We start from the raw sequence: 13,729 nt of genomic DNA on the forward strand, positions 1-13,729 counted from the left end.
ACCTATGACGTGGTCCGTACAGTTCTTTGTCGGCCCGTGCATCGCACGGGGTTTTTTACTAGTATATATATATATATATATATATATATATATATATATATATATATAGCAGAAGAGAAAATGAGTGAATTTTGTCCATTTAACACGTCAATGTGGATGATTTTTACTGTTTCTTGCCCTCCTCACATAACTATGTACATACTATCTATTTGAGGGTAAAAAAGGTTTGAATGTTCGCTAGCCACCTTATCCAAACACTATGTCTCGCCCATCCTTTGCAATTGTATGTATTCAGAGATTTGTCTTATTAGATGTGAAGAAAAATTGCACGAAAATACTATTTTTTGAAAGGTTGCTAGCAATAATAGGTAAAGAAAGAAAGCTAGCGATAATAATCATTACTTAGTAAAGTTTGGGAGTGAAATTATGGACAACGGTTATCTGGATATGACAATTACTGAAAAAACTACAAAGAAGAGGTATCAAAATATGACAATTATGAAAAAACTACTTTTCATTATTAATATTTTGAGGATATTACGAATTCTGCACACCTGTAAAATATTTACAAATTCCGGGCACCTTCAAACGAACAACATATTATGGAAACCTTTATAGATTGGAGGGCTAGGATCAGCCTTTGGAAATGATTTTACGGGCACAACCTATTGATGTTGTGTTCCATCACATGGACGGTTTGGATCAACCTATGATGTGGTCTGTACAATTCTTTGTCGGCTCGTGCACATCGCACAGGGTTTTTTACTAGTGGTTTCCATAATATGTTGTTCCTCTTAAGGTGCCCGAAATTCGTAAATATTTTGCAAGCTGTCCTGAATTCGTAATATCCTCAAAAAATTATTCAGGAAAAGTTGTTTCTTCGTAATTGATATATTTCCACACCTCTTCTTTGTAGTTTTTTCGGTAATTGTCATGTACAGGTACTTGTTTCGGTACTTTTTTCCGTAATTTTGCGACTTTCAAGCACTTTGTCTGTAATTATCCTCCAAAACTTTAGTACCTAATGATTATTATTGGTAGCTTCTTTCGGTACTTATTATTGCTAGCCACCTTTCAAGAAATAGTATTTCCGTGCAGTTTTCACCACTTGTAATAAGACAAATCTATGAACACATACAATTGTAAAGGATGGGCGATACGTAGTCTTTGGAGAAAGTGGCTAACAAATACCTATAAAAACGAAAACGACAGGAAATAATGATTCGAAATTACTGTCGACGTGTTAATTCCACAGCTTTTTCAAATAATTTAGAAAATTCAAACATTTTCTCTTCTGCTATATATATATAGAGGAATAAGATTGTGCGGTCGAGGGCCCCAAAACTCATGTGGGCCCACTTTGTTAGGATGATCCAAAGCATTCATTTGAAAGGCCCTTACATAGATGGGGTATGTACAAAAAATCAGCTCCATAGGATCATCCTAACTCATCCATTTGTGGAGGTCAAAATGGACAGACACCGTTTGCCACAAATTTGCCCATTTTTGCCCTCCACTTTTGGAGGGGTTAGGATGATCCAATAGAGCTGATTTTTTGTACACACTCTATCTATGATGGGGCCTTGCAAGTGAATGGTTTTGATCAACGCAAAAAATGTGGGACCCATGTGTTTGGCCCTCGACCGCACACTCCTTTTCCTCATATATATATATATATATATATATATATATCAACCCATTTTCCCTCCACAAATGGAAGGATTAGGATGATCCAGTGGAGCTGAATTTTTCTGGACACCCCATCCATGATATATATATATATATATATATATATATATATATATATATATATATATGAGAAAAGTGTTTCTAGTTTGCCGACTAAAGATCATTCTCTAGTCCGGCGACCAAAAAGCATGGGTCCCACATTTTTTGTGGTGATCTAAAGCATTCATTTGATAGGCCCCATCATAGATAGGGTGTCCACAAAAAATCAGCTTCATAGGATCATCTTAACCCAAGTGTTTTTTGTCGCCGGACTAGAGAATGATCTCAAGTCGGCAGACTAGAAACACACTCTCTCTCTCTCTCTCTCTATATATATATATATATATATATATATATATATATATATATATGAGAAAAGAGTTCCTACTCCCTAGAGTAGATAACTTATCTACTCCCTAGCTTAAAATACAGTTGGGGCAACATTATTTGGGTGATCCAAACCATTCATTTGATGGGCCCTCACATAGATAGGGTGGGCCCAAACAATCAGCTCCATGAGATCATCCCAACCCTTTGAACTGTGGAGGCAAAAATGGATATGTGGAAACCACAATCTCTCTCACACATACATAAAGCTACGTCTTCAAAATTTATCAATAATGGGCTCACGTTTTTTGTAAACCTTCCTTGGTTAGTCTTGAAGAAGAAACACTATTGGATTTAACAAGGAAGAGAAAAATTACTCTATGTATGAGATACACATAGAATTACCAAAACCGTGAAAGCACTTGAAAAAAAAAAAAACGTTTAAAACACTAACTTTTTTATTCATACCCCCACGTTATTTTATGTACATAGCAGTTGCTTTGTTTGAAAGGACTCTTATGAGTCGGTGATGATGACGTTCACATTTGTTTTTTCTATAATAATAATCTGGCATGTTACTCCAATATTTTGCAATATTGTTGTTGTCAGAGGTATTTTTTAACCAGTATATAATCTTATGACTCCAAGGCCCAATTAGTTGGAACAATCTGCTCGTGATCTTATGCTCTCAGTGTGCTCATGTGCTAGCTAGTTGTTCAACCGTGAGTCACTTCATTAAGTGAAGCAAGCATGGAATCCAAATGGTTATACGTATCTCTCATGTGTTCAACTTTGATAGCTCTGGTGTACAAGTTGTTCTTTGACACAAGAGCAAGAGCAGGATCACGAAAACTCCCACCGAGCCCACCTGCAGCTCGTCCATTCTTAGGCCACCTCCATCTCCTGGAAAATCCATTACATAGAACCCTTCACAAGCTCTCGCTTAAACATGGTCCAATCTTGTCCCTCCGATTCGGCTCCCGCCTTGTTGTTGTAGTATCATCACCAACCGCGATCGAGGAATGCTTCACTAAGAACGATGCCAATTTCGCTAACCGTCCACATTTGACCATGAACAGGCACTTGGGCTACAATTATACTGCCCTTGTTTCAGCCTCCTACGGTGATCACTGGCGCAATCTTCGTCGCTTGTGTTCACTAGAAATTTTCTCCCCTGGCCGACTCAACATGTTTCTTTCCACTCGAGAAGAAGAAGTTAAGCATTTACTGTCTAGTCTCTATAAGATGTCATCCATTGGCTTTACTAGTGTTAGATTAAGATCCAAACTTTGTGAGGTCACTTTTAATAACATAACCAGAATGGTGGCGGGAAAGAGGTACTATGGCGATGCAGGCGGCATCCAGGACAAGGTAGAGGCAAAGCAATTTCAGGAGCTTATAAGTGCCACTTTCAAGTTTTCAGGTGCATCGAATGCTGGAGATTTCTTGCCACTTTTACGCTGGATAGATTACAAGGGAATCGAGAAGAACATGTCCATTATTAGTAAGAAGATGGACAAATTTTTGCAAGGTCTAATAAATGAGCGTCGCCAATGCAATAATAATGATACCATGATCGATCACTTGCTTTCCTTTCAACAATCACAACCTGGATATTATACCGATGAAATCATCAAAGGGCTCGTATTAGTGAGTGTTACTGTATATTTCTTTTAAGAATTATGATTTTTATTTAATATTTTATTATGCATATCCGCAGAAGAAAATTAATTTACAACTAGAGGCCACACCCCATAGTAAAATCCATATAGCTAGTGTCTGTTAAATTCTAATCAAACCTAGCTACTTCCTCGGCCTCCATTTCAATTTAGATGGCAGGTTTTGAATCGGAATGGAGCTAGTTTTAGAAAAGAGGGTGAAAGAGTTGGTACTGCGGGTCACTAATTTTGTCGAGTCACATCATGTATTATTTAAAGTAGGGTTTTGCTAACGAGTGTCCCACGGAACCACATTTCCAATCACTTTACACAGGTTCCAATAAAAAGTACACGTTTTTTGAGGCTTTTTTCTGGAAGTATGTGTAAAATGTGGATGGTAAGTATATAAATTACCGTCCATATACTTACTACAACAGCAGTAGTTATCTAGAAGCCCTAACTAGAAATCAAGTGGCTGTAGTTAATGAGAAATTATATGATGCCCGACCTGTAAAAATGTACAGGGTGGAAGGAGACAAAACCTGCTGCCTAGGTTTTTGAACTAAGGAAAAGTTAAAAAACGGTGCTTTCCCTTGAATTAAAAATCAAGGGAGAGAGGGTTTGTCTCTCTCTGCCCTTTATTTTGACGGTCGGGCATCATATAATTTCTCGTAGTTAATACTCCATCTAGGAGTGCAAGTTTGGCCCTGACCTACCTTGACACGTCCTGAGCCGGAGCAGGGTCTGGGCTGGATTTTCCAGCCCTGAGGGCGGGTCAAGGTTCATTTTTTAGGCCCTGACTCAGGGTCAGGTCGGGTCGGGTTCAGGGTTAATACCTTAGGTCAGCTCGACCCGGCCTGATCCTAAGTTTTCTATTATAGAATTGAACAATCTGTGCATGTTTCTTTTGCTAATGTTTTCTATTATCTTGGATTGATGCTTCTTTAGATTATTATTATTAATTGTCTCTGTTGCCTGTCATGTTGTTGAAGTCATATTGTCTTATTTTGTTCCCCTTCTCTGCTTATTGATCATTTTGTTCTATATGATATGTGGTTGCTTTATTTTTTGCACTCTTAATTGGTATTTGCACTAGGGTCAATCAGGGCCAGCTCGGCCCGGTCCGGCCCAATCAAAGCCAATTAGGGCGGGCCAGGGCCGCGCTAAGCCCTGTAGGGCGGGCAATAGGTTGAGGTTTTTCGGCCCTGACTCAGGGTCAGGGCCGAGATAATGGCATCCAGGGTTGGGCTAGGGTTTTGAAAAACCCGACCCGACCCAACCCGACCCTGTTGCAGCCCTAACTCCATCAAACTTGCTAAATACGTAATTTTGTGTTGGTTGAATTTGTTGATCCACACAGGTCATGCTAATTGGAGGCACCAATACATCAGAAACAACAATGGAATGGGCAATGTCTCTTTTGGTCAACCATCCTGAGGTGTTGAAGAAGGCTAGAGATGAGATCGATTTTCACGTTGGATTTGATCGATTTATCAAAGAAGAAGATTTATCCAAGTTACATTATCTTAACAACATAGTTTCAGAGACTTTGAGATTGTTCCCTGCACTTCCATCTCTAGTCCCACATGAATCATCCCATGATTGTAAACTAGGGGGATACGACGTGCCACGTGGCACGATTATATTGGCCAATGTGTGGGCCGTTCATAGAGACCCTGAGCTGTGGGAGGAACCCGACTGCTTCAAGCCTGAGAGATTTGAAGGTAAAGAAATTGAAGCACATAAATTTTTACCATTTGGGACGGGAAGGAGGGTTTGCCCTGGGGCTGTGCTGGGACAACGTGTGATGGGATTGGCTTTGGGTTCTTTGATTCAGAGCTTTGAATGGAGAAGAGTTAATGAAGAGAAAGTTGATTTGGCTGAAGGCACAGGACTCGCAATGCCCAAAGCCAACCCTTTGGTGGTCATGTGCAAACCGCGGCAAGTAATGGACAAGGTCTTCAAGAATATGATATAATAAGTGCTTAATATTCATGTTCGTATCGTTTGTTGTTTTTTTTTTGTTCGTTTAATTGTTATATGTGTGCTTCGAACTATAAACTTATCTGGTTGATCCATCCAAATAGGAAAAGCAATTTGTGTTTATCTACCTATTTTGTTTAATAATACTAGTATGGCCGGTGGATGAAGCATGCGGTTATGTGATGAAAAACTGGGTGTGAAATTAGTTAATTTTTTTGTACCTATTTTGGTTAATATTAGTATTCTTACATTTCCACTTCATTGTTGAAAATTAAATCAATATTTTAATTCAAGGAAATTAATGCTCTGCTCCAAGTCTTAAAGTCCGCGGATCTTTGGCAGCACATGCAATTTGAAGATTTCAATGCAAGATATGTGGAAATCCTTCTACAAGGATTTTCTTTGTTAAGCATTAATGATCATTACATGTGTTACGTTGTGTGGTTTATGTTGAAAGTGACATGCACTCTAGATAAAGAGGTGCATGGCGTGTAAAATAATAACAACAAAAATAGAGAAACCAATCATCTCTCTGGTTTAAAACACTTCATCTCTTTGTTCGTATATTTTATTTTCTTCTCATTGGTTTTTTCAGTCCTGTCTATAACTCTCCAAAGAGTTGTTTGAGTAGATATTCCAGAGTTCAAATTCCAACAGTCGTTTTCAGTGTGTCAACCAAACAACAGAAAATGTTTTCTGGACTTATTTTCCTGTGGTTTACCAAAAACATGAAAGTAGAACATTTTCATTTTCCAGAAAAAACGTTTTCCGGAAATTATTTTCCGTGGAACAAACGGAGCCTAAATATATAATACAAACAACAAACAATGATTTTACGAAAAATTGTTCGGGTAATAGTTCTTGTTGATTACCTTTACAATGTATTGACACCTTACAAAAACTAGGAGGTCCCGAAACCTGAAAAAACAGGACCGGAACCGAAAAAATCGGTAGACGTCTCATATCAGAGTAGAGAATTGCATGTACCAAATTTACACAGTCATCTCTTCTTGTTCGACTTACTGATACCAATTGCTGCACAAGCAGAGAAAGAGGCTTCAAGTGACTTTAGCATAACCCAGTCGATCCCAAACAATGCAAAAAGAGTACCTCACAGCTCCCTAGCCACGTTGGAATGTAAGAGCAGGTGATTAACAGACTATGCAACCCTTTTACACATGCAACAATAGTTCACCAGAATTCTTAATACCAAATCTAAATAGTGACTATAGGTCCAATTTAGTTAGAGTAATTGGGTTGAGATGTAGCTCCAACATAAGGGGTCCAATTTAGTTTTGAATAATTGGGTTGAAATGTAGCTCCAACATTAGGGCCCAATACCAAAATCTATAATACCGTACCGAATCTCAGTGTACCGTACTTAAAAAACTGAGTCGTACAGTACTTTGAAAAAAAAAATCCCGTCCCATCCCATGCACACTCGCCTCGTTTGATTGCACAAAAGCTCGGCAGCCGTCGGAATTTGGTTTGGATTTGACATCCCATTCCATATTTGGTTGCCAAAATAACATTGGACTCCCTTGGATTTCACCCATGTAATAATTACTTGTGTGATGATGTGGATTCCTTGTCCCCTCTAAAAGCAAATCCTTCCAAGACTAAAAATATTTGGTTGAATTTCTAGGGAATGATGCTCTCTCTTCCGTCTATCCCTATTTTGGTAATGACACCCCTACTTTTTCTTCTACTTTTCGAGAATATGCTGTGCAACCAAACGCTGGTTCACTATTCTCCGAGGTAATTCTAGACAAATTAAAATGCTTGTCTCATCTCGTTTGACTCCCTTTGACTTCATATTGCACTACTTTCTGAGCCGTCCCTAGCAACCAAACGGAGCATTAACATAAACTTGATATATACATACGAAGAAAGAATGCAGAAAATATTTACAGAATTAGATGGAAGGAGCTTTTCTTTAAAACAACCAATTAAATTAGGAAACCTCCAAGAACATGGAAAGAATGCAGATAGACTAGATAGTCAATCTTTTTTAGAATGTTTCCGTTTTTTTGTTTCCTTAATAAATTATTTTTCTTCCTTAAGGTGATATGGCAATTCTGATTAACAACATTTATATTTAAGTATATCAAAAATTCTATCAGTAAAAAGTTTGTTAGTTTGAAAAATTAAAGAAATCATTGACAAATTTCGAAGTGAATGGCCCCCTAAGACACATGCTTGATGGAAAAAGAAAACTTTCTGCACGGCTTAATTAAATTCCTTTTTTCGTACATAATTAAAAGAAAAAATTAAATCCCTTTCATAAAGAAATGAGTAATGCTAGGGAAACCGAGAATAGGACCTAAAAGCCCACCGAACAAATTGATTCACGCCACAACATCACAAGTGACGTGATCAAATCCTTAACTTTATGCTCTGTTTGGATGCCGGTAGATGTTGGGAGGATTTGGAGAAGCAGAAGTCAAAGGGAGATTGAAAGTAAATCAAGAGGGAATCAGTCAAAGAGGAGATTGAGAGCAAATCTCCCGTAAGTTGTTTGGTTGGTTTGGGAGAGTTTTTTTGGAAAATGTTATTGGCACTATTGTATTTTGATGAGGGCACTCTCACTTTATTAAAAGTATAGTATGGCCCGCACCATTGGATGATCCAAACCGTCCATTAGATGGGCCACAACCTAAATAGGTTGTGCTCCAAAAATTATTTCCATAGGTTGATCCTAACCGTCCAATCCATAGAGGGTTAGGATCAGCCCTCTAACATTCAGATCGGAGGGTTAGGATCAACTTACGGAAATGATTTTTGGGGCACAACCTACATGGGTGTTGGCCCATCTAATGGACGGTTTGGATCATCCTATGGTGCGGTCCATACCGTACTTTTAATAAAGTAAGAGTGCCCTCATCAAAATACAGTAGTGCTGATAACATTTCCCTTTCTAATTTTTACAGGAATTTGCTAGCCACCTTCGCCCATTCCACTTGCTCGGCTTGTGGCCCGTCTTGATGCAAAGATTGGAAGAAGTAAATGGGTGAAAAGGTGGCAGCAAAAGTAGAAAAAAAATAGTAATCATTACGGTTTATTAGATTTGCGATAGAAATGGTAAGTTTTAAATGAAAAATTACCGAAAAATTGTAATAAAGAAAGAAAATTACAAACAAAATATGACAACCTAAATAGGTTGTGCCCCAAAATTCATTCCCATAGGTTGATCCTAACCCTCTGATCTGAATGCTAGAGGGTTGATCCTAACCCTCTATAGATCGGAGGGTTAGGATCAACCTATATAAATAACTTTTGGCGTATAATCTATTTAGGCTGTGGTCCATCTAATGGACGGTTTGGATCATCCTACGACATGGGCCACACCGTACTTTTAATAAAGTGAGAGTGCCCTCATCAAAATACAGTAGTGCTGATAACATTTCCCAAATTAATTTGCCGAGAATTTCTCCCCTTATTTCTTCGAATTGGTGAAATTTTTCGGGCGAGTTTTGAGGCTGCTACGTCACCGACAAGCGACCGAAATCCACGGCGGTCAAACACCCCATTTTGTTTAAATTTCCAACCAAACACACTCGGGCGAATTACTAGAATTATATACGCTGCTATTTCTCTCAAAATAAGAGAACCAAACAGAGCATTAGGGAAATCATCAAAAAGAATTTTTTTGAACACATAGTGATTCTCATTGTAGGTGGGATTTTAGGTCCTATTCTCAGTCTCCAAATCATTTCCCTAAAGAAACCGTCTCATGATTGAATTTCACGAGTCCCCCGAGAATAGTCCAATCCCGTGTATGTTTGGTACTCCGTCCCATTTGAAATGTCATGTTTGCAGTCTTTAAGGTCAAATCTTAATTTTTTCAAACACAAATTTTGTGATCGGTAATTTTTTTTCCAAACTACAATTTTTTCTTTTTGATAGTACTTTTTATATACTTTACAGTGGTTATTGTGTTATTCTCTTAAATTAAATAGGGCTATTTACTGTTACATGCTAACGTCTTCAAAATATAATGTACAAATGTCACATCTTGAATGAACTCTTATAAATGCTATTTTATAAAGAAAATGAAATTGTTGGACAAATCGCCTCTCATGTTACTTTTTGGGCTAATTAACTGGTTTTCAGGCTGACTAAACGAATTTTGGCACCGACTAACTCAATTTGGGGCAGACTAAGCAAATTTGGGGACCCAGTTGGGGCCTACTAAGCAAATTTGGGTCCAACTAACATATTTAGGATTCAACTAAGCAATGTTGGTCCTACTAACTTATTTTGGGCCGACTGACAAAATTTTAGTATGGACTGTTGTTAAAATTTCCTCTAAATTATAAATATAGGGTACCTGGATTTCACTGAAAAACAGAAAGCAAAGAAAATCATTAAAACCTTTCAATGCAGCGAGATGAGGCACGAACTAGGTCGCTTTCTTTAAGGTGATGTTGCGCCTCTATGGAAGACCCTCCGGTGTAGCAGATCCAAACGCAATAACCCCCAGGATACAATAGCCAGATGCATCGTCGATATCTTTCTAAATCTGTACGAACAAAAAGATCTGAACCAAACTACGAACACTCTGATTGCCTAGTAAAGAATAACAAAATAGAGAAGAAAGAGAAGAGCCAAACAATTTGAATTTTAGAGAAAGTAGTTATGTAAATAACAGACAAACAGAACACAATTGAGCAATCAACAAAGTATCATGTATAATGAAGGTGACTATGTCTTGATCCGTTGATGCATTCTAACCTTAAGGAATTGATAGTGACTATGTGTTGAACTACAACACTTGGGTACAGAAAGAAGTGCACCACCCGCATGATCTAAAGTGTTCAATTGGTTTAAAAAAAGATCGCACATTACGGCCATATGTTATATCCCAGTATCCATGTAAGCATAAGAGAATAAGCCCTCATTCTCTTTGGAAGCGGCCAACTTCCGCGCCAATATGCAGGTGACTCTATCAAGGGTCCTCCTGTAGCCTAGGCATCACACTCATACGAGCTATAGATCTAATTAAGAGTAATCACTCAACCTTAGAAATACGTCAGGATATCATGCATGGGTTACCACATAGGGATGTACATCGAAATAAACTCTAAATCAGCATGGTCGTCCACTAATTACACTATGACTCATTTTTTCCATTGAAAGCATAGTTCGTGGGATCTCTAGTCCCTAGGCTAGGTATCCATCATAGGTAACTATTTACAAATGGGCTTTAGTCCTATCCCCTCGATGTATTGTAGATTTTCTCCCTTAGTTAAGGGATCTGCCAAATTATCACTAGATCTAACAAAGTCAATGGTGACTAATCCATTAGAGATCAACACTCTCACAGTACAGTACTTCCGGCGGATCTGCTGCGACTTTCCATTACAGTACTTATTCTGTACTCTTTCAATAGGGGTTGTGATGTCATAATGAATCAAAACAGCGGGACATGTCATTCCCAAATAGGTAAATCAGATAAAAAGTTTCTCAACCAACTAGCCTCTTCACATGTAGAGGTTAGTGCAATTAACTCAAATTCCATAGTGGACTGAGGAATAATATTATTTTTCTTGGATCTCGAAGAAACTGCACCACTACAAATAGTAAACACATAACCAGTAGTTGCCTTGGAATCTTCTGAAAAAGTATTTCAATCAGCATCACTGAATCCCTCTAAGACAACGGGAAATCTCTGATAGTGTATCATAATATTAATAGTTCGTTTAAGATACCTCATGACATGTGATATAGCATTCTAATGTTCTATATCATGATTACTAGTATATCTACATAATATACCTACTACATATGATATATCAGGTCTAGTACAATTTGTATCATATCTTAAACTACCAATAATACTAGCATACTCCTTTTGGTTAACACTATCACCTTCATCAGAATATAATCTAACGCAAGGATCAAAAGGAGTACATACAGGATGACAATTAAATTACGTATATTTTTTAAATATCTTTTCTAAACAATGAGATTGGTCTAAAAATATACCACTTTCAGTTCTTGTAAATTTAATTCCTAAAATTACATTTGCTTCTCTTAAATCTTTCACATCAGAGTTTTGTATTAAAGACTTTTGGTTTCTTTGACTATTTCTAAGTTAGAAACAAAAATTAAACGATCATCAACATATAAGCAAATAATAATGCAAAAAGTATTAACATACTTATAATAAATGCATTTATCACTCTCAATAATTTTAAAAACATTTATTATAATAACATTATCAAATTTCTCATGCCACTGTTTTGGTGCTTGTTTAAGACCATACCATGATTTCATAAGTTTGCATACTTTTTTTTCTTGACCTCGAGTAATGAAACCACTAAGTTGGTCCATATAAATCTCCTCTTCAAAACTACCATTTAAGAAAGCAGTTTTAACATTCATTTGATGAATTACTAAGTTATAAATTGCTGCTAATACAATCAAAACTCTAATGGATGTAATCCTAGCAACACGTAAGTAAGTATCAAAGAAATCTATATTTTCTTTTTGTCTAAAGCCTTTAGCAACAAGCCTAGATTTTTACTTGTCTATGGTTCCAGCAGGTTTTAGTTTTCTTCTAAGAACCCATTTACAATTATGGTCTTAAATCCTGGAGGTAAATCAACTAGTTTCCAAGTTTGATTTGACATAAAAGACTCTATCTCGTCATTGATGGCTTCCTTCCAAAAATCTGCATTTCACAAGGACAAGGCTTCTTCTAAGGAAGATGGATTTCTCTCCAAATTTAAGACAAAGTAATCAGATCCAAAATCCTTGGCTATTTTAGGTCTCTTACTTCTCCTAGGTTTAATTTCAACTTCGGTGTTTGTTTCTAACTTAGGCTTGGTACCCCCACTATTTTCAATATATACGGTACCCCCACTATGTCTTGATTTAAATGGAAACTTGTCTTCAAAAATTCCACTTCCACTAATTCCACTATAACATTGTTGTCAAGGTCTAGAAACCTATATGTTTTAGTCGTAAGTGAGTAACTTATAAAGGCACATTCTAGAGCTCTACTTCCTAATTTGGGTCTCTTAATATTAGGAAGTCTTATATAAGCTAAACAACACCGAACCCTAAAATAACTCACATTAGACTTTCTTTTCTTCTACAGTTCAAAAGTAGGGGTGTCAATGGACCCAGACGGTCCAATGGATAGTCCGAATCCGAACCTTAATAGACAGGATCTAGGCACATTAGAAGGAACCATGAACATATTTTGGATCCTCTTCATATGAGCCGAAAATTTTTGGATCCGAAGTCCTTTTACTAGAATACCCTCAAAATATTTCTTATAATAATTCTTAAAGAGGGGTATTTTTATAAAAAAGAAGTAAATATTGCTTAGCTTTCGACTTTCCACTTCCCCTCTTTTTCCAGACATCTTTTTCTCTTTCTTTCCTTAATCAGTTTTTCTTTCTGTAAACTTGCCCCTCACCCTCAACAAGGATTAGTTGCTAGAAAGTTTTATCTCCACGCACCCTCCAACATTGGAGTTCTTTTCAATAATAAAATTCTATTCTTCATCAAATTCATGGGTTGTTATTAGATAATTGTTCAAACTGATGTCTTCCTTTTCCCAATCTTGTGGGACCCATGTCACTCCAATGTGTTACTACTTAATTAGCTCCTAATGGGAGGAAGATGACAGCTTACAAATTTTGATTGTTGAATCTGGACCGTTCATAATGGGATGTTAAGGATCAAACTTGGCCCCAACATCTATGTGATCGGCTTTGTTTATCTGGTGGGTGAGCACATGTCCGGCCCATTGTTGTTGGTCCCAGCTTGATCGGACGACCCTAGGCCATGCTCTGTATGGTGACATTTATGGTACCTTAAGACAAATTAACCTTTGTTTTTTGTAGGTGTCAATTATATGATGGGATGTCAATAGGATGATCCTAACACTCCGATCTATGGAGGCTACTATATTATGCAGTTCCTCTTCAGATTAGAGGGTAAGGATCATCTTATGGAAATCATTTTCAGGGTACTACCTATTTACTTTATGGCCCAATAAATGAACAGTTTGGATCATC

At 37.3% G+C, this 13,729-nt stretch overlaps 1 protein-coding gene across 1 annotated transcript; it reads left to right on the forward strand.

Moving 5' to 3' along the window:
* Positions 1-2,688: 2,688 nt before the first annotated feature.
* LOC143864050 (cytochrome P450 81Q32-like) lies at positions 2,689-5,823 on the forward strand. The gene is made up of 2 exons (XM_077374868.1): positions 2,689-3,705; positions 5,074-5,823. The coding sequence occupies exons 1-2, from the start codon at positions 2,806-2,808 to the stop codon at positions 5,689-5,691; spliced, it is 1,518 nt and encodes a 505-aa protein (XP_077230983.1). The 5' UTR covers positions 2,689-2,805; the 3' UTR covers positions 5,692-5,823.
* The last annotated feature ends 7,906 nt before the right edge of the window (positions 5,824-13,729 follow it).

Source organism: Tasmannia lanceolata, unplaced genomic scaffold, assembly GCF_043159265.1.
Source record: "Tasmannia lanceolata isolate RefF3 unplaced genomic scaffold, GAP_Taslan_0.1 ptg000044l, whole genome shotgun sequence".
NCBI classification, from domain to species: domain Eukaryota; kingdom Viridiplantae; phylum Streptophyta; class Magnoliopsida; order Canellales; family Winteraceae; genus Tasmannia; species Tasmannia lanceolata.

Bases quoted from the DNA above. Each gene is read 5' to 3' on its own strand.
- LOC143864050 (XM_077374868.1), top strand. From the start codon at position 2,806: ATGGAATCCAAATGGTTATACGTATCTCTCATGTGTTCAACTTTGATA. The intron at 3,706-5,073 runs GTGAGTGTTACT...TGATCCACACAG, and splicing joins TCATCAAAGGGCTCGTATTA to GTCATGCTAATTGGAGGCAC.